The sequence below is a fragment of the Chelonoidis abingdonii genome, chromosome 8, assembly GCF_003597395.2.
Source record: "Chelonoidis abingdonii isolate Lonesome George chromosome 8, CheloAbing_2.0, whole genome shotgun sequence".
Classification (NCBI taxonomy): Eukaryota; Metazoa; Chordata; order Testudines; family Testudinidae; genus Chelonoidis; species Chelonoidis abingdonii.
Window position 1 is genome coordinate 62,914,434 of NC_133776.1, and position 19,535 is coordinate 62,933,968.

The 19,535-nt window shown below is 58.0% G+C and overlaps 1 protein-coding gene across 1 annotated transcript in view; it reads left to right on the forward strand.

Annotated features, from left to right (window-relative positions):
- XPNPEP2 (X-prolyl aminopeptidase 2) overlaps window positions 1-18,755 on the forward strand; it is a 28,170-nt gene extending 9,415 nt beyond the window's left edge. The window contains exons 4-21 of the mRNA XM_032773788.1: window positions 1,271-1,334; window positions 2,500-2,604; window positions 3,023-3,109; window positions 3,351-3,497; window positions 3,953-4,054; window positions 5,603-5,684; window positions 6,556-6,751; window positions 7,604-7,693; window positions 7,825-7,934; window positions 8,730-8,807; window positions 9,319-9,390; window positions 9,679-9,739; window positions 10,276-10,345; window positions 13,680-13,784; window positions 14,383-14,442; window positions 14,797-14,873; window positions 18,300-18,398; window positions 18,476-18,755. Of these exons, the coding sequence (XP_032629679.1) occupies window positions 1,271-1,334; window positions 2,500-2,604; window positions 3,023-3,109; window positions 3,351-3,497; window positions 3,953-4,054; window positions 5,603-5,684; window positions 6,556-6,751; window positions 7,604-7,693; window positions 7,825-7,934; window positions 8,730-8,807; window positions 9,319-9,390; window positions 9,679-9,739; window positions 10,276-10,345; window positions 13,680-13,784; window positions 14,383-14,442; window positions 14,797-14,873; window positions 18,300-18,398; window positions 18,476-18,676 (1,806 nt within the window). The 3' untranslated portion in view covers window positions 18,677-18,755. The remainder of the gene's footprint in view (window positions 1-1,270; window positions 1,335-2,499; window positions 2,605-3,022; window positions 3,110-3,350; window positions 3,498-3,952; window positions 4,055-5,602; window positions 5,685-6,555; window positions 6,752-7,603; window positions 7,694-7,824; window positions 7,935-8,729; window positions 8,808-9,318; window positions 9,391-9,678; window positions 9,740-10,275; window positions 10,346-13,679; window positions 13,785-14,382; window positions 14,443-14,796; window positions 14,874-18,299; window positions 18,399-18,475) is intronic.
- The last annotated feature ends 780 nt before the right edge of the window (window positions 18,756-19,535 follow it).

Here is a 19,535-nt window from a genome sequence, read left to right on the forward strand (position 1 = left end):
TGGGACCGCCCCCCCATCCAACCCTCTGTTCCCAGTTCCTTGACTGCCTCCCTGACCCCTATCCACATCTCTGCCCCCGATAGGCACCCCGGGACTCCCACCCCCTATCTAACCCCCCTCCCTGTCCCCTGACTGCCAGCTCCTGGGACCCCCCACCCCTAATCGCCCCCCAGGACCCCACTCCCTATTCAACCCCCCCTCCCTGTCACCTAACTGCCCCCTCCTGGGACCTCCTGTCCCTAACCGCCCCCCTGGGACCCCATCCCATATCCAACGCCCTCCAGCCCCTTTCGGAATGTGGCTCTGCAAGCATGGGCAGAGGACTCAGTAGGGGCAGAGGCAGCTGCACGATCAGAGAGAAGCGACGGTTTTACCTTCAAAGCACCGCTTCTCTCTGGCCGGCTGCAAGGCCGCCCAGTGCTCCTCTTGAGTCCTCTACCTGTGTTCGCCGTGCTCCTGCCGCTTGCACCTCCCGCCTGCTCCCCTGAGGCTGTGGGTGAGCCTCCATCCCTGCTCTCCCCTGCTCCCAGCCCCGCGGGGGCAGGGGCAGGGGTATGCGCTGGTGCTGAGCTGCCCGGTGGCGCAGTGAGCTGAGGCTGCAGGGGAGGGGGAACAGGGGCTGGGCAGGATAGTTCTGTGAGCTGGATGTGGCCCGCAGGCCATACTTTGCCCACCTCTGACTAGACATTGGTGCAATACACAGGGAAACTGAGGCACACACAGCATTCATGCAAAGCAGTAAGGCTCACTTAGGTTCACATACAACATTAACAAGGAAAAATCCCCACTGCGTAACGGGGGGGCAGACATGCACCCTGATGGCATGTCTCTGCATGGGGGGCAGGTATGCACTGGGATGGCATGTCTCGGGGGGGCGGGAAAGACATGCGCTGTGATGGCGTGTCTCTGCATGAGGGGGCAGGCGTGTGCTGTGATGGTGTGTCTCTGCGTGGGGGGAGTGGGCGGACGCTGTGATGGCGTGTCTCTGCATGGGGGGGTAGGCGTGCGCTGTGATGGTGTGTCTCTATGTGGGGGGCCAGGCCTGTGCTGTGATGGTGTGTTTCTGCATGGGAGGATAGGCATGCGCTGTGATGGCATGTCTCTGCGTGGGGGGGTGGCATGCACTGTGATCGCATGTCTCTGTGTCGGGGGGTATGCGTGCGCTGTGATGGCGTGTCTCTGCGTGGAGGGGCGGCATGCACTGGGATAGTGTGTCTCTGCATGGGGGGGGCAGGCGTGCGCTGTAATGGCATGTCCCTCTGTGTCCCAGAGTGAGTACATTGCTGAGCGGGATGCACGGCTGGCATGGATTAGCGGCTTCACGGGATCTGCAGGTGAATGCGTCCCCACAGCCTGTCTGAATTCCCATTCACCTTCCCCGCCCCCCACTCCTGGATCCCTCTACCCCAAGGGCCCTCTGGCCAGGCTGCACCCTCATTATGCCCCCGGTGGGCCCATCCCCTCACAGCACCCCCTCTGAACAAGGTGCCTCTCCCTGTGTGCTCTTTCCCTGACCCACAGGAGGGCCATTTCCATGCCCGGGACACAAAGTAACCAGGCCCCAAGCTCTCCAGCTGACTGTGTCCCAGCCAGAGTGGGGATGGGTGAGACCTAGCTGTGGACGGATCTGCCCCCTTCGTAGCACATAGACCCTGGGTCGGACAGCCCTTGCACTCCTTGTTAGCTAGAGAGGGGCTCTGAGCTGCTGAGGGGAAGGCAGTCCATGTACTGCTGAGGCTATGGTGGCCTCCTGGAACCAGCTCTCTTGCTGCCACCTGGCTGGGCAATATCTGGAGGAGGAAGGGGGCTGAGGACGGGCACTGATAGGCAGTGGGCAGAACCACGGGAACAGGCTCCCCTGCCAGGCTCACTGCACTGAAGTTACAGCATCACTCACTGTGAGGGGGGCATGCACTGGCACGGGGGTGGGGGAGGCGGTGAGCACATGGGTGCTTCTCATGTCCCTGTTGCCCTGGAGGCAGGTGGGAGGGGGTAGATGACCCCTTGAGGTCCCTTCCACGGCTATGGGTCTGCAATCTGCGCCCGCCAGCTTTTGGCATATGGCACCATCTTGCTGCCCACTGCCATCGTCGCAGAGGCAGGCTGGGAAGATGGGGTCATTTGTTCTGTGCGAAGCCGCAGAACAGGCCAGCATGCAGTGCCACACAAGCCCCTCCCTGCATTAGCAAGAGGGCAACTGCTGCACTAGGCACTGGGGTTAACAGGTCCCTGACTGAGTCGCCCGCCCCCAGCAACTGTCCTGACAAGAGCCCCTCTGGGAGGGAAGGGGCAGTAAGACATGCCTGCCAGCGGCACCAGTTCACAGACTCCTTGGGGGAGCAAATTCCCGGCCCCACCCCCACAAAAGGGCACGTTCTGAGTCCTTCCTCAACCCCCTTGGGAGGGACATTCCCTCCCCATAGCATCGCTGACTGGCACCACTGGTGTCTGCAAAGGCCTGAACACCGGGCTAATGAGCCTTCTCCTCTCCCGTCTCAGGGACAGGGGTGGTGACGACAAAGAAGGCGGCTCTGTGGACAGACAGTCGATACTGGACCCAGGCTGAGCGCCAGATGGACTGCAACTGGGAGCTACAGAAGATAGGTCAGTAGCTATGATGGGCAGGGAGATTGTGCCAAGCCCGACCTCTGCTGCTCACTCCGGTCCCAGAGCCACCCTCAGTCTCAGGGCCTCAGCAGCCTTTCTGTGCCTAGCTGCTGCCATGAGTGCCTAGTGCTGGGGAGTCCCAGCCTCTCACTGGGGAGCCCTGATCTCCAGAGCTGTGGGCAAACCCGACCTGGTACACAGCAGCCTCTGGTACCATGAGGCAGCCAGTCTGGCAGTGACTCAGAGCCATGGGCTCCAGGCAGAGCCAGGTTGGCATCCCAGCAGCCTTTCTCCAGGTGTGCCACACATGAGCCATCTGAGCTGTCCACTCTGAGCCCTGCTCTGCCTTCCCTGCCTGCCCGTCTCCCCCTGCCCCCAGAATCCACTTGCCACTATGCTGTGCTCTGTCTTGCAGTCTGGACTGATTCCATTGGCGAGTGGCTGCTCCAGGAGATTCCCGCTGACGAGAACATTGGACTGGATCCCTTCCTCTTCTCCATTGGTATCGCCCCTGCTCCTTGCATCTCCTACCTTCCCTGAGGAGCCAAGCCTCCATGCTCCCATTCCACTCCACAGTACCTGCCACCTAAGGCCTAGGACACGGGGTGGAGGGCCTGACACTGCAGCCCAGCTCCCATTGTCCTGGCTCTCACCCCTGAAGCCTTGGCCGGAGCAATGCCTGGGGAGGGCGCAGCAGACTGACCATACCTCTGAGCCTAACCAACAGCTGCATCCCTTCTCAGATCTCTGGAACAGTTATGCCCACGTTCTGCAGGGTTCCAGCAGGACCCTGGTTCCCATCGAGGACAACCTTGTGGACCTGGTGTGGGGCTCGCAGCGGCCTCCTTTGCCCACCAGTGAGATCTACCTCCTGCCAGAGACCTTCACGGGTTGGTACTTGCTCCCTGTGGGGAGGTGTGGCACGTGAGCCCATTCCCTGGTGCCCCCTGCTGGTGACACTGGAGAGCAATCACCTGTGTGCCGCTGGGCATGCTGAGATGTTAGCAGGGTGTACCTGTTTGCGCTGATGGAGGGTAGATGTCTGAGTGCCACGCACACAGCTGACCCCAGGGTGGTGCCTTTGCTCCCCAGAGCTCTCCAGATGTTTTGGGCTCCCCTGGAGGAGTCTGGCTGGGCTGGGTCAGGCTGGGAGGTCCTTGGCTTGTTTGCCAAGGGCACAGCATTTATGGGAGACTACGGAGGGAGTCCTGGCCAGCCCTGAGCCCTCTGCCAGGGCAGGTTTTGGAGGAACGAATGCCCTAGAGCCAGGCAGGGGTGGGCCAGGGGCTTGCATGGGGCTTTGCGTGTACCTGACTCTCATGCCCGACCCCCACTGTCCTTTCAGGCAGCACCTGGCAGGAGAAAGTGTCCGGGATCCGGAGCCAGATGGAGCAGCACTCCAGGAGCCCCACGGCTGTGCTTCTGTCAGCTCTGGAGGAGACAGCCTGTGAGCGTTGTGGCCCAGGACCATCCTGCCACTGCACTCCCCTCCACCATGGCCTCAGCCAACACCCCTGGCTTCTCGCTGGCAGCCCCAGAGTCCCAGGCCCCCAGCAGCTCCCCAGTGTTCTCAGTGCCCCTCAGACCCTCCCAGCCCCCCAGCAGCCTCCCTAGTGTCCTCAGTGCCCCTCAGACCCTCCCAGCCCCCCAGCAGCCCCCCCATGCCCTCAGTACCCCTCATACCCTCCCAGAGACCCCAACAGCCAATCCCCTCCCTCAGACTGTGCAGCATTCTGCTCTCTCTAGGACCCAGCAGCCCTGCTCNCCAGCCCCCCAACAGACCCCCAGTGCCCTCAGCACCTCTCAGCCCATCCCAGCACCCAAAAGACCCCCTCTGCACTCAGCATCCCTCAGACCCTCCCAGCCCCCCAACAGCCCCCACTGCCCTGAGCACCCCTCAGACCCTCCCAGCCCCCCAACAGCCCCTCACTGCCCTCAGTACCACTCAGACCCTCCCAGCCCTCCCGTGCCCTCAGCACCCCTCAGATCCTCCCTGTCCCCCAGTGTCCTCAGCACACTTCAGCCACTCCCAGCCCCCTAACAGTCCCCCCAGAGCCCTTAGCACCACTGAGACGCTCACAACCCCCAAACGGCCCCCCAGTGCCCTCAGCACCCCTCAGAACATCCCAGCCCCCGAACAGTCCCCCAGTGTCCTCAGCGCCACATACCCTCCCAGCCCCCAACAGCACCCCACTGCCCTCAGCGCCTCTCAGACCCTTCCAGTCCCCCAACAGCTCCCCACTGCCCTGAGCAGTCCTCAGACCCTCTCAGTCCCCCAACAGGCCCCCTAGTGCCCTCAGTACCACTCAGACTCGCTCAGCACCCTAAAAGCCCCCCACTGCCCTGGGCACCCCTCAAACCCTCCCAGGCCCCCAATAGCCCCCCAGTGCCCTCAGCACCCCTCAGACCCTCCCAGACCCCCAACAGTCCCCCAGTGCCCTCAACAACTCTCAGACCCTCCCAGTCCCCCAACCCGCCCTCTAGAGCCCTCATCACCCCTCAGACCCTCCCAGCACCAGAACAGCGCCTCAGTGCCCTCAGCACCCCTCAGATCCTCCTAGTACCTGAACAGTCCCTCAAGGCCCTCATCACCCCTCAGACCCTCCCAGCCCCACAGTGCCCTCAACATCCCTTAGACCCTCCCAGACCCCCAACAGCCTCCCAGTGCCCTCAACACCCCTCAGACCCTCCCAACACTGCTCCAATACCCTCAGCACCACTGAGAGCAGTTTTCCTGCTGGGCATCCCACAGCAAGCCAACACTACCTGCCTGGGCTGGCTGTTCACTGTTACGGGATGAGATCCGGTCCCCTTGTGCTGGTCACTGTTCACACATTCTGACGGATGGCACCACTCTAGTGTCACTTCATGCCCATATCCTCTGCCAGCACGGCCCCAGGAACCCAGCGGGGAGTGACGCTAGGCCAGGGCAGGGCAGGCCAGGGCAGGCAACCTGGTGCGCAAGGGAGGGTCTATAACACCTTTGTTCCTACAGGGCTCTTCAATCTCCGAGGAGATGACATCTTGTACAACCCTGTCTTCTACTCCTACGCACTGCTGACCACATCAGACATCAGGTACAGAGCAGCTCCCCATCCCCAGCACATCCCCTGGGGCCTGGGCTGGCTCCCCCAGCCCCTCTGAGCTCCAGCATGTCCCCTGGGGACTGGCCTCCAGCTTTCCCATCCTCTCTGAGCACCAGCACATCTCTGGGCACTTACCCTCGGCTCCCCCATCCCTTCTAAGCCCCAGCACATCTCCTGGGGCCCGGGCTGGCTCCCCTAGCCCCTCTGAACCCCAGTACATCCCCTGGAGACTGGCCCCTGGCCCCCCTATCCTCTCTGAGCCCCAGCACATCCCTGAGCACTGGTCCTCGGCTCCCCCATCCCTTCTGAGCCCCAGAACATCCCCTGGAGTCTGGGCTGGCTCCCCCATCCCCTCTGAGCCCCAGCACATCCCTAGTTACTGGCCTCCGGCTCCCTCAGCCCCTCTGAGACCCAGAGTTCCCCTAGGGATCAGACTGGCTCCCCAGATCCTCTGAGCCCCAGCATGTCCCCCAGGGACTGTACCAGCTGGCCCATCCCCTCTGAGCCCGTGAATCCTCCAAGGACTGGCCCATATCCCCAATTCCTCTGAGCCCCAGTACATTCCTGGGGACCAGATCAGTTCCCCACCCTCTTTTGATCCCAAGCATGTCTCCTGGGCACCAGCTCCCTCACATCCTCTGAGCTCCCTCATGTCCCCAAAGGACGGGCTCCCCACCCCCTCTGAGCCCCAGTGCATCTCCTGGGGACTGGGCCAGCTATCCAATCCCCTTTGGACTCTTTTTCCAGTGTTCAGGCTTCTGTCCCACTCCCATCCCAGCCCTGGGCTAGGGTGCTGGCCCTGCTTCTGCTGGACAGTGATGGGTCCCACAGCTGAGCCCAGCCCGGTGCTTCTTCCCTCCAGTCTGTTTGTGGACAGGAACCGCCTGAGCGCGGAGGCACTGCAGTCCCTGAGTGCACTGTGCCCGGGGCCCCTGTGCGTGCAGGTGGAGGAGTATAACCAGGTGCGAGCCAGCGTGCAGGCCTATGCCCAGGGAGATGTCCGGGTCTGGATCGGGACGGAATACACGACTTATGGGCTCTACGGAGTGATCCCCCAGGTGAGCGCTGGCCCCAGCTCTCCCGGTACCAAGGGGCTAGACCTTTGCCACCTTCTCTCTTCTGCGTCTGCAGAACAGGCCAAGCCAGCCCAGGGCTGGGAGTGGCTTTGGCTAATCTGCCTGTGTAAGAGGCACCAGGGATATCATTACCCATGTAAGGAGCTGGCATGCAAGGAGTGGACAGCAGTGATGTGCCTGCGTGTGCAAGGGGAGGGAGGTTAGGCCCCAAGTATGTGAGGGAAGTGGGGGTGAGAGGCCTCGTGTGTGAGGGAAGGGGGTTGAGAGGGTGAGAGGCCCCAGGCGTGCAAAGGGAAGGGGGTGAGAGGCCCCATGTGTGCAAGGGGAAGGGGTGTGAGAGGCCCTGGGTGTGTGAGGGGAGGGGGTTGAGAAGCCGTGGGTAAGTAAGGGGAAGGGGGTTGAGAGACCCTGGGTGTGTGGGGGTGGGGGTCAGAGGCCCCAGGTGTGTGAGGGGTGGGGGTGAGAGGCCCCATGTGTGTGAGGGAAGGGGGGTTGAGATGCCCTAGGTGTGTGTGGGGAGGGGATTGAGACTTGGCCCCAGGTGTGCAAGGGAAGGGGGCTTGAGAGACCCCAGGTGTGTAAGGGGAGAGGTTGAGATGAGCCCAGTGTGTGACTCGCCACCCACTGGCCCCCCAGAAACCAGCCAGTTCTTCTGCCAGGTGGTACGTGCAGGGCCTGGAGCCACCACGGGCCCCAGCTGGGCTGCTGTGTGCCAGCAGCTCAGAGGAATAGCTGTCCCCCTGCTCCTTGCATGCACAGGGAACTCAGGGACAGCGTGGCTGGCAACCTTGCTCCTCTGGCCAGCTGACACCTGGCCCATCTTGCCCATTGCAGGACAAGCTGGTGGAAAGCAGCTACTCCCCCGTGATGACGACCAAGGCAGTGAAGAACACCAAGGAGCAGGTGCTGCTGAAAGCGGCCCACGTAAGTGCTGGCAGGAGCTGGCTCTCCCTCTGCAGAGGGGACTGGCCCAGGGGTGGGGATTGGCTGGCATGGGGAAGGGCCTGGTGCTTCTCTCACCTGGGAGAATTAGGCTTCCGGTGGGTCGCCCTCAGGTGCGGGATGCCGTGGCCATGATCCAGTACCTGCTCTGGCTGGAGAAGAACGTTCCCAAGGGGTCGGTGGATGAATTCTCCGGCGCTCGCTATGTGGACAAGCTACGAAGGTCAATATGAGCGTGACCGTTGTCCGAGCTCCAGCCTGGCAATTCCCACTCCCGCCCCTATGGGACATTGACTGGGCCACAGACCTTGTGGGAGATGGGCCCCTGGGGCAGGATCTGGCTCTGGGGTCCATGCACCACACGAGCCCTTAGTGACCAGAGAGTGAGTTGCTCTGTGTTGGTGCCCCCCACAGTGAGCAGGGCATGGCCACAGCCACACAGAGAGTCCTGCAAACTCCTGTGCCCTGTTGGGGCAACGCTGCATGGAGGGCAGGCAGGGCAGGCATTAGGATGCCCATGGCTGGCATTCCACTGGCCAGGTTTATATAGGCCAACAGCGCCCCTTCGTGGTGAGGGGATGTTGAATTAGAGTGCTGGAAGAAATAGGTTGATCACCCTTCCATTCCCTGGCAGCTGCACACCACCTGAGGGGAGAGCAGGTCCCAGGAGAGATGTGTTGGGGGAATATGGCCAGGGTGAGCCCTAGCCTGCCGTGCCCTCCCTTCCTCAGACCACCCCCAGGCCAGAAACCAAGAGGAAGAAGCAATGCATGGCTTGGGTGGGGAGGGGGAGCCCAGAGAACCAAGTGCCAGGGCCCAGCTAGATTACCCTTCCTCACACTACAGCTGCACCCTCCCCAGGGCTTGCTCAGCTCCCCACCCGGGGTCTGTTGGGCCCAGCCATGCCCCCTGCCCTCCCAGTCCCTGGAGGGAGCCACACTGCCCCCTCTTCTCCCCCAGAGGCCTGGCTGCACTGTCTCATCCCTCCTGCATTCCCGGGCTTCTTTCTCCTTTCCAGAGAGAAGGAGCACTGCAGGGGTGCCAGCTTCGAGACCATCTCTGCCAGCGGGCTCAACGCAGCGCTGGCCCACTACAGGTACCAACGGAGCAGCCTCTCCATGGATGGGATCAGTGCCCTAGCGCCCTCCACAACTGGGACCTCCCTCCCACTCACTGCCCACAGGACCAGGAATCTTTCAGCCAGCAGGGCAGGAGACAGAACTGCCCCAGGAGCTGGGCCCAGGTAGTGGGGCTCCCTGCCCTAGAGAGGGAAGCCAGCTGCAGCCCTCTCAGAGCTGAATGCCATGCTCCCCTCAGCTCCCCACTGCACACATGGCATGTAGGGGCCCTGCTGCCACATGGTGGGGTGCTCCGATGCTGTGGTGAGGAGGGCTGGGCGCATATCTGGACAGACGGGCATTCTTAGGGGAAGGGGGCCTGCAGAGCTTTCCCATTTCTATCTGTCTCTCCAGGCCCTTGGACTGGCCCACTCTAGCGTGTGAGCACGTATGTGAGTGTACGTGAGCATGCACACGAGGCAGCTGTCGGGGTGTCCCCTGGGGTTGTTAGCGGAATCTCTTGGTTACTGTGGGGGTTTTCCCTTTCAGTCCATCCAACGTCAGCAGCCGGAAGTTGTCTGTGGATGAAATGTACCTGTTGGACTCCGGAGGGCAATATCTGTGCGTATGGCCTGGTCTCATATTCGTGCTGCCCAGATCTGTCCCAACAAAAACAGCACTAACCATGTCCAGAAACAGGCAAACCATGGTGGTTACACTGAGCCGCCTTCCCCCAGGGTGTTCCCAGCCCTGTACCCCTCTGGTCCCACAGCAGGCAGGAGGAAGGGCAGGAGCTGCTCTGCACTCCGGCAGAGGGACCAGCTCAGCACTCTGCAGGCAGGGAGTCCCAGGCTCACAAGGTCAGTGCCCAGCTTCTGGGGATGCTGCTGACTTTTCCTTCTGTTGCAGGGATGGAACCACGGACATAACCCGGACTGTCCACTGGGGAGAGCCCACCCCTTTCCAGAAGGTAGTGAGCATGCCCATATGTGGACCCCTTGCCCTTGGCCTGTGGCTGGATCCCAGACACTGTGTGCCACAGTCCTGGACTGATGAGCATCTCTGGTGGGGGAGATGGCAAGGGCTCCCCACACCCTGCCTGTGTCAGTAATGAGGGCCCTCTCCTCTTTCCATCTCTTGGCTCCCAGACACCAGCCCCTGGAAGGCCCAGAGGCAGCTGGACAGGACAGCACGCTGTTCAAATCCACAGCCAGCTTGAGCTTCACAGCCGCGGTAACACCACACTCCATGGGCCTTGAGACTTCATGGCACCAGCTGGGACATGCCCACTTTCCCTTGCTGCAGAAACACAGGCCCCACCACCTAGCTGGAGGAGAGTCTCCATTAGCAGCTAGCAGTCATAGGACCCAGGACCCCCAACAGAGCAATTCTGATGCCGTGCAGAAGCGGGGTTGTGGGTCTGCATGGACACCCTGCCTCCCTGCACTGCCATCACCGCAGCCACAAGTGCTGCAGGGGACCCCTGACTCATTCTGTCCCATGCAGGAAGCATACACGCGAGTGCTGATGGGAAACATCGACCTGGCCAGGCTTGTCTTCCCCTCCGAAACATCAGGTAGGTGCCAAGCTGGGCACAGCCCTGCCCTGGGATTGCTGGCTGCGCCCCATGTTGAGAACAAGGCCGGGAAGAACCTGAGATTCAGTGCTTTGGGGCAGAGTTGGCTTTTCAGGTGGCATCTCAGTGGTGCTTGATCCAGGTCTTTTCCATGGATGAGGGTTCCCAGGGGGTTTGGTCTGTTACCTGTGTAAATGAATCCAGTCCACACAGAGATCGGAGAAAGTTCTCACATGCCCATGTTCTTGCCAGGCCTCCTTTTCAATCTGTGCCTGCCATTTTTCTGCTTCTGTGAGTGTAGGGTGACCAGATGTCCTGATTTTATAGGAACAGTCCCGATTTTTGGGTCTTTTTCTTACATAGGCTCCTATTACCCCCCAGCCCCGTCCTGATTTTTCACACTTGCTGTCTGGTCACCCTAGGTGAGTGTGAGAGAGCAAAATGCAACTGGCTTCCGCTCCGAGCCATGTTGTGGCAATAGTACATCACCTAGGCTACAGCTTGTTTGCATTCGCACCAACCATTGTGGGCTTGTTGACATCGTCGAACTGGAGCTGTTGAGATCATTTCTTTTACCTTTTTAAAGGCAATTTCTTGGTTTGGCCCCCACAGCCAAGATGTGTTGGACTTTAACAGTTCAGTCGGGAGTTTTGTTTCTGCAGGAGGGTCTTGTAGGTATTGACCAGGGCAATGTTCCATCCCCAGTGCTGGTACATTTGTTGGTGGATTCTATTCTCAGATTGGTTTTACTTTCTGAGGCTAGGACTGATTCCATCTTTCTTTATTGTCTGTCCCAAATTCTTGATTTGGGGTAGGTAAAAATGCACTTTTCCTTGTTTAGCTTCAGTCCAGACTGACTGTTTAGGCTTAGACCTTGGTTGTGGGATTTGTTGTGTTCTCCTATCAAAGACCCATAATATCATCCATGAAAACCTGCAACTCCATTTGTGTTTGTTAGCAATCCTGCCATCTTTCTTCGGAAACTTTCAGGTGCACTGGGAATCCCACAAGGTAACATTTAAAAGCAAAGTCCCCCAAAGGATGTGATCAATGGAGTCAGTTTAGCACTTTCTTTGGCTAAAGGAACCGGCCAGAATCTGCTCAAGGCATTCAGGTTGGAATAATACTGTAGCTCCTTTCACTTTGAGGGCGAAGTTACCCAGTACTAGAAGTTGGGTTCCCAGACATCCGGGTTTCCCTGGATACAGCTTCTTTTTTGATTCTCCTTTCTCTGTCCGTGGGGGATTTTAAAAATAACAGGCAATGTCTGAGGGTTTGCATAGCAGACAAGCCGCAGCTCAGAAAGAGCCTTGATTGGTCTGCTTTCCGATTGGTCCTTCCTGTGCATCTGCAGTTGATTGGTCCATTCCCCTGTAAGCCATAGCTGCTGGATCCTGCCCACCCAGGTGGGCTCCTAGCCCTGGGGAGGGGGTCCCGCAGGAAGGTGCTGATTGATGTCCATTGCTGCATCCTGGGCTTGTGCCAGCTGCCCTGCCACTGTGACAGGGAGTAACACTGCCCCTCACCTCCAGTGAGTAACCCCGCCACAGGTACCTCCTTCAGCACCCGCAACTGTACCCCACCTCCAGCTCCCCCTTCCCCTCCAAAACTTCCCCTCTGGCAGTGTCCTCTTTTTGGAAACCTGAAATATGGTAACCCTAGTTGGGAGGATGTATGTTTCTCTTACAACTAACTGCTTCATTGAGTCTCTTAAGATTCACACTGTTTTTGTTTGTTTGTTTCTTTGTTTTTAATTTTTCTTTGTAACCAGCAGCACTGCAGCACACCATGCTGTTGGTTCAGAGATTTTCTTGCTATGCCAATCCACTCTATTCTCTTTAACTCGATTTCCACTCTATGAAGTAACGGGATGAGAATCCTGCGATCCATACGTACACTGTATGGCTCAGCATGGTCTCTTAAGGTTTCAGAAGTCCAATATCACCCAATAGTCCATCGAGTTCTTTCACCTTCCTCACTAGGCCCATCCTGACAGCCATGCTGCAGCTGAGAAGGCTGCTGGTCTGTGGTCCTTTGCTCATATGTGCACTCTGAATGCAAAGCTTTTGTCTCTGAAAGTTGTTTCTGTGGGGGACTGGCCCATGCAGTTCCAATCCCTCCAGGGCTAGTCAGGTTTTGTAAGTCCCTTCTGAGATGACTGACTTCAGCTCCTGAGTCAATTTTAAAGTCAATAGTCTTGCCATGAATATTCAATTTCACTGCTTTGGTGCTGTCCATATTTTGTGCATGTATTGACTCTTTTGCCTCTGGCTGGACATGCATCATCTCTTGGGATAGGACTTTTTCCACACCTGATGCATGCAAACTGGAATTTATCCCTCTGGCGTTCTCTCTTCTTGCCTGAGGGGTTTTATGGTAATGCCTTTTACTGCTCTCAGGTGTCTGTTTACAGTGTCTAAACCAGTTTCAGGTTTCTGAAGATGCTCCAGCCTTTTGTTCTGCTGTTTGACTAGTCTAAAGTGCTTTGTTATCCGTAGATACAGCTAGTCGTCTTCACTTGTAGCTGCTGTGAAAGATTTTTATCTGTTACCCTCGTAACCAGCTTTTCTCTGATATTTTCAAGTTTTGCAGTTCCAAAATCACAGTTTTCAGCCTATGCAGGCAGAGCTCTTATAAAACATCCACCATTTTCCCCAGTCCTTGAATTCTCTGGTGAAAATGTGCTTTTTCATGAGCCACATTTTGCTGAGGTATAAAGCATACATCAAATATAGCCAGAGCCCTTTCCTCGTCATCTTTGTGACTGGCTTCAGTAAAGTTAAAGGATTTAAAGATATGCTCTGCCTGCTTCCCCACAGTGTAAATTAAAGATTAATTAATAAATAAATGTGTAGCAATTGGAAATCTTCCAAAATACTGCTTCCAGTCTGTCCATTTGTCGAAGCTGAAGTTCTCGGGGGCATTGAAGAGTGGCACATGGATGAGATCCTGCAACCTTTCCTCCGTTTCCCCCTCTGTTTGCAATCTTTGCTGCTTTGTTCCTTCTGTTTGCTCTCCTCTGGCATTAGTTTACTTCTGACATCATGTCATGTACTTCCTGTACAGAGCAGCAGGGCTGCTACTAGCAGGTCAGGCTTCTGTACCAGCTATTGGCTGGCCACAGAGCTACCTTCCCAGAGAGATAAACACCAGCCCTGGTCACTGTAAGATCCTTTAATGCTCTGCCAGGTATGGCTAAGTTTAGCTCAAACAACGTAGTACACACCCAGTGGCTGAATAGTATAATACAGTTTAGCTTTCTGCTATGCAGGCAAGCACGCTGGGGATGGGCATGGCTTCTCCTCTCAGAACTTCTTGGCTTTTTGTGTTTCAGGGAGAGTGGTTGAGGCTTTCGCACGCCAAGCCTTGTGGAAGGTTGGACTCAACTACGGCCATGGGACTGGCCATGGCATCGGCAATTTTCTGTCTGTCCATGAGTGTAGGTGCTATGCTGGTTGCCTGTCCCCAAGAGAAACAGCACAAGGGCCTGTGCCCCCTTGGCTCTCGCCTCCACCCCTGGGTGTTTGGACTGGACAGGCACAGGGGAGCTGCGCAAACAGCTCTGCCTCTCCCTATCTCCCTGCAGCCATTGCTTGGCCAGCGTCTGGGATACAGACGCCCTACATCAGTGGTGGCTGCCCACAAAGAATTCTCAATCCCCTTCTGGCAACTGGATGCCCCACACCTGCCCAGTGACTTTGTCATGGCCCCAGGGAGCACAGCACCTGTCATCACAGGGCCTGGAGAATACCGATGGCTGGGCAGTGTGGCAGGTCAGTCTGCTGGATGCCTGGCTGGCTTGAGAGGCCCAGTGGAGGGAATCGTCTGTGGATCCCAGGGAGTGAGGGTTGCTAAGCATGCTGGGCTCTGGGTATATGCACGATAAGCACAGGTCCCAGGCCCTATGCATGTGGAAGGTGCAGCCACCTCTCCAATAGATCCTGCTTGTGGAGGAGGGAGTGGATGTCTCCATTCTCAGGGCTCATCCTGCTCCAGCATCCAGAAAGAGAAATAAACTTGGCATCTTCTCCCTGCAGGGCCAGTGGGATTCCAGTCCAACAACGTGCCCTTGGTCAAAGGGATGTTCACGTCCATAGGTACGTGTGTCCCTCACAACCCCCGCTCCTCCACGCCCCGGGCACTTCCAATACCCCTGTGCCCCGAGACGTGGGCTCTTGTGCCTTCTACTCTAAGGCAGCACCGCCCTTCATGAAATCTCCCAGACCCCATGCATTTCCATGGCAGTCCTAGGCTCTTGCCAGGGCTAGGGGGTGGGGGTAGTGCTGTGGGACAGGGCCCTGGTGTCTAGCTTGTGGCCAGGAGGTATTTGGGAAAGTGGGGATCATGCAGCTGGAGCTCTGTGATCCCAAGGGTGTGTGGGAGACCCCAGTTACAGCATGACAAGGTTGTCACGGCTCTGGATTCACTGGCCTCCCTATGTCTGCTCCCAGAGCCCGGTTATTACCAGGAGGGTGAGTTTGGAATCCGCATTGAAGACGTGGCACTGGTGGTGGAAGCTCAAACCAAGGTGACTCATCTTCCTTGCCCCTGATGGGACAGGCCTTGCTGACACATCACCGGTCGGCAGCCACCTTCCCTTCCCCTCCTTCCCCCGACTTTCTCTCTCAGTTCTAGAGGGCTGGACCAGACCTGGAACCCGGGTGAGGGCAAAGGGATTTTAGGGCTTAGTTGGGAGACAGCTGATGACAGTTCCCTACCAGCTGCTTAACAATGACTTGGGGAAGGGTGTGTGAGGCCAGGGATGTTTAAGAGATCTGCTCTAGGAATTATTCTGGGGCAGTTCTCTGGCCTGTGCTATACAGGGGATTAGACTGGATGGTCACAATGGTCCCTTCTGGCCTTGGAGTCTGTGAATCTCTAAACATGCAGGAGACTGAGTGTGTACTTATTCATGTTCTTGGGCAAATCATCAAAGAGCTCAGCTTGCTGGCTGCAGGATCAGCATGGCATGGTTGTGTGTGCTGGGTCTGTGTGGGGCAGAGGGGCCCAGCTGTGTGTGCTGGGGTCTGTGAGGAGGGATGGGGCCCCATGGCATGTGTGCAAGATGAAAGCCCTTGTGCCCTGCTGCACCCACCAGCTGGCGGGGGGGAGGTGGGAAGAGGGGGCGCTAGGCAGGGCACCAGGGAGACCAGATAGGTGTCCAGCTGGATTTGCTAGTGCTAGCCAACCGGGTGATTTTAAAGCCATGTGTTAAACCAATGCCACTGAGTCAGCATGGGTCTTGTGAGCCCCACAAGGGACCCACACATGGGGCTGCACCAGTATCAGTGAACTCGGTGCCACTTTGGCAGCATCCCCGGGAGAGGCTGCAGCATGGACGAGGAGGGTGCAGCACGGGCTGAGGTGGAGCCGATCACAGCTCAGAGTACGTTGTATGCAGAGCGGGAGCCAAGAGGAGTAGCTCTCACCCCTGGATGGTGTTATGGAGGCTTGGCAGCCCCAGGTGTGAGAGCAGGACAGGCCACACAGGGCTGTAGGGAGTGTGGCAAATGAAATCACGTCGGAAGGGAGAGGCAGTGAGCTGTGACAGGGCAGGCACCTCTTGCTCAACGCAAACACGTCTGTGCCATCCAGCCACAGGAAGTGGAGAAACAGCCACATAAGCTTGACCCAGACAGGCAGCGAGGTGTAGAAAGGCAAGGGTGAGTCGGCTTGGGAGCGAGCAGAGGGGAAACACCAGGGAGCAAGGAGCAGGAGCTGGAGAAAGGAACATGGTGGGATCCCAAAAGGGATCCACGATGTAGGTGGGACTGGAACCATGGCAGTGACGCTGGAGTGCTGGGAAGGCAGTTCCTCAGCACAGCTCACTGGGCTGGGGGCTGGGCTGGGCTGGGGCCAAGGGGACCGAGGCACTGGAAGGGGTCAGAGCTAGGAAAGGAAGAGGCCAGGGAGCAGAGCTGTTTCCAGGCCAGGCCGCAGCAGAGCCCAGACTGGGATCAGCAAAGGAGCCTGCAGTGGGAAAGGTGTGACAGCTCCTTTCACAAGCACACCCTGGGAAAGGAAGGCAAGGGCCAAAAGTCATGACTGACAAAATAGCCACAGCAGCCCAGAGCTGCTCCCAGCTGTCATTGCACTGACTCACAGGCTGCAGAGAGGGAGCTGATGTCTAGTCCCGTTCATGCAGCGCTGATAGCAGAGTCCAGTTGTATGATGGTTCCCTGGAGCTGTATGTAGGGGGATGCCCCTGCTGGGTCAGATACTGAGATGATGCATGGGCTGGAGAACGCCCAGCAGGACTCGTGAGTCCCAGGGAGTCTGCAGAACCAGCCGCCAGGGAAACCCCCTTTTCCTTGTCTCCTGAGCCCATTTGCTCTGGAGTCCCCGAGTGCTGAGCAACTCCAGTACAGAGTTTCTTGGAGCAGAACTGCATGTGCTCCAGGGAGTCTGGCTGTCTGTGAGTGGTCAGCAAGTCTTGGCCATTAGGCCCCTTCCCTGAGGCCAGGCTGGAGGAGGGGAAGGAGCAGTTTCCCCTACATTGCCTGCAGGAAAGGGCTGTCCTGCTGGGCCTTGCATGCCCTGCGTCCAGCCATGCTGCCTGCTGGCCCCAGATAAGCAACACTGAGGGTATGGCTACACTTGCAGCTGTACAGCGCTGGGAGTTACAGCTGTCTTCGTCTTCGTACAGCTGTGTAGGGGAAGCGCTGCAGTGTAGCCACACTGACAGCTACCAGCGCTGCAGTGTGGCCACGTTTGCAGCATTTGCAGCGCTGTTGGGAGTGGCTGAACAGGCATTCTGGGATACTTCTGAATACCTCTGGAGGCCAATTCCAGTGCTTTTGGTGGCCACACTGGCGGAGCAGTGCTGCATCACCAGCGCTGCAATCGTTATACCCCAGGCAGAGCAGAAGTACAGCCAGCATTGCAGCCAGGGAAATGCAGTGCTGTATGTGCCTTGCAAGTGTGGACGGTGAGCAAGTTTCAGCGCTGTAAACCCACCACCAGCGCTGCAACTCTCCAGTGTAGCCAAGCCCTGAGCATCCCCATTAGGCACTGGCTTCTGCACTAAGCCATGCCCCATTTGTCCTGACTGGGCTGGGTGTGGTGGGGGGGGGACATGGTTACCAACAGTAGGGAAATGCTCTGTCTTCTTGCCACTGCTAGAGGGAAGGGAGGGAAGTTCACACTGGCTCAGATGTGGGAGAGGCCTGGGTGCTAGTTGCAGGAGGAGAGGCTGTGACCCATCCAAATCAGAGCCTGTAACAGTGGCAGCTAAGGGACATGGCCAAGGTCACACGGGGAGTCTGTGGCAAAGCAGGGAATTGACCCCCAGTTCTCCCATGTTGGCTAATGCCAAACCCTTGGGCCAATCTCCCTCTTCAGTGACCAGAGACAGCAAAGCCAGGTGCACCCTCTTCAGGGCAGCTGTAAATCTGTGCCTCTAGTGCCTGAATGACACCACGGGGCCCACCAGCAGCATCACAAACCTCAGTGAGCTTTAGCCACGGGTGGGACAACGTGTCACACAGGGAGCTGCTTCGGCTCAGCCCATTTACAAGGCTGCTGACCCAGGGGCTGGGACTGGGGGTCTATAGTTACCTTGTCCCATCTGCAAAATGGGGAGATGCTTTGCTGGCGGGAGAGAGGAGGATGCAGGTAGTGAAGGGCCTGGAGACCAGTCAGTGGAGGAAGTGCTGCGATTAGAAAACCCCACGTGTAGGTTTTTAGCTTCCTGCACCTTTACCTTGGCCACAGATTACAAGGGAGGTGGGAGTGTCTCTCATGCCAGTGTACTGACCATGTGGCACAGAGGTAGGCAGTGCATGACACGTGGCAGCGAGTGAGGGATGTGGTGGCAGATAGGGGAGGCTGTGGCTCGGGCCATGACATGCCATGAGGAGGAGGAGGTCAGAGCTCAGGAGGGCTAGCAGGGTGTAAACAGCAGCCTAGCTGGGGTGGTGGGCTCAGTACCCTCACTGTCTCTCTCCTGCTACAGCATGGGGCAGGGGAGAAGGCCTACCTGACCTTCGAGGTGGTGTCTCTGGTGCCCTATGACCGGAACCTCATTGACATCAGCTTTCTGTCTGAGGACCAGGTGAGTGGGGGCTCTCGGGGCAGGCTGGGGCTACCCATCACATCTACCGCTCATGGCCTTCTCCTGTCTGGTTGCAGATCCAGTATCTCAACACGTACTATGAGACCATCCACCAGCGTGTGGGGCCAGAGCTGCAGAGACGCCAGCTGGAGGAGGAGTACGAGTGGCTGAGGAGGAACACGCAGCCCTTCTCACGGGGCACGCTGGTGGCCACCTCCCTGGGCACCTTGGCAATCACCTCTCTAGTGTCTACACTCCTGCCTGACAGACAGACCTGAGGGATACTGGGCCCCCAATCGCCCAACTGTAAGCGAGTCTCCCAGCCCCTGTACTAGGCAGACTGTGGTTTGTATGTTTTTCTCACTCTCAGCCTTGTTACCTCACTTCCTTTTTAACTTGCGATTAAAAACAAGTAATCTCCAGGCAGGGGGTTGAGAGCTTCCCCGTGTGCAGTGGCTGCTGCGCCTTTGGGGTATGGAGGCTTGTGCACAGGAGGGGTGTGTGTGTGCATGGCTGTGGCATGCACAAATGAGCAGGGTTGGTGTATGTGTGTCAAGCCAGTGGTTGCGTTAGTGGGTCTGATGCATGCAGGGTGGGGCGCTGGTGTGTGGACTGCGCTGAGGTACCTGTGCAGGGCTTCTGCATGCAAATGCTTGTGGCACTGGTGGGCGCGTGTATATGTGTAGAGCTGGTGTGTGCAGGGCTCGAGGGGAGCATTTGTACAGGACTGCTGCATGCACCCGGGCATCCACATCCAGGCCTGGGGCACCACAGCATGCCCAAGGGCAAGTGTCAATGAAGCACTGAATTCTGTGGAGGGGGAAGCTGGTGTGGCCGGCCCGGATGCACGTGGAACCCAGGCTGGCTGACAGGACTGACTCCAAATTCACCCTACATAGCAGCATTGTGTCATCACTTCCTAGGCCTGCCTTTAGTTTAGGGCCCACTAGTGTCCCCCTGCTGGACTGCCAGCCCCACCTCAGTTCCCACTTTTCCAGACACGACCTGTCCTCTCCTGTCTCCCTGCTAATTCCCCAAGGTTCATCCCTTCCCTAGCCTTCTCCCATGCCTGCCATGGTTGGGGTAGCCCAGTCTCTGGTACAGGCCCAGATTTGAACCCCTCAGGCGACATAGAGA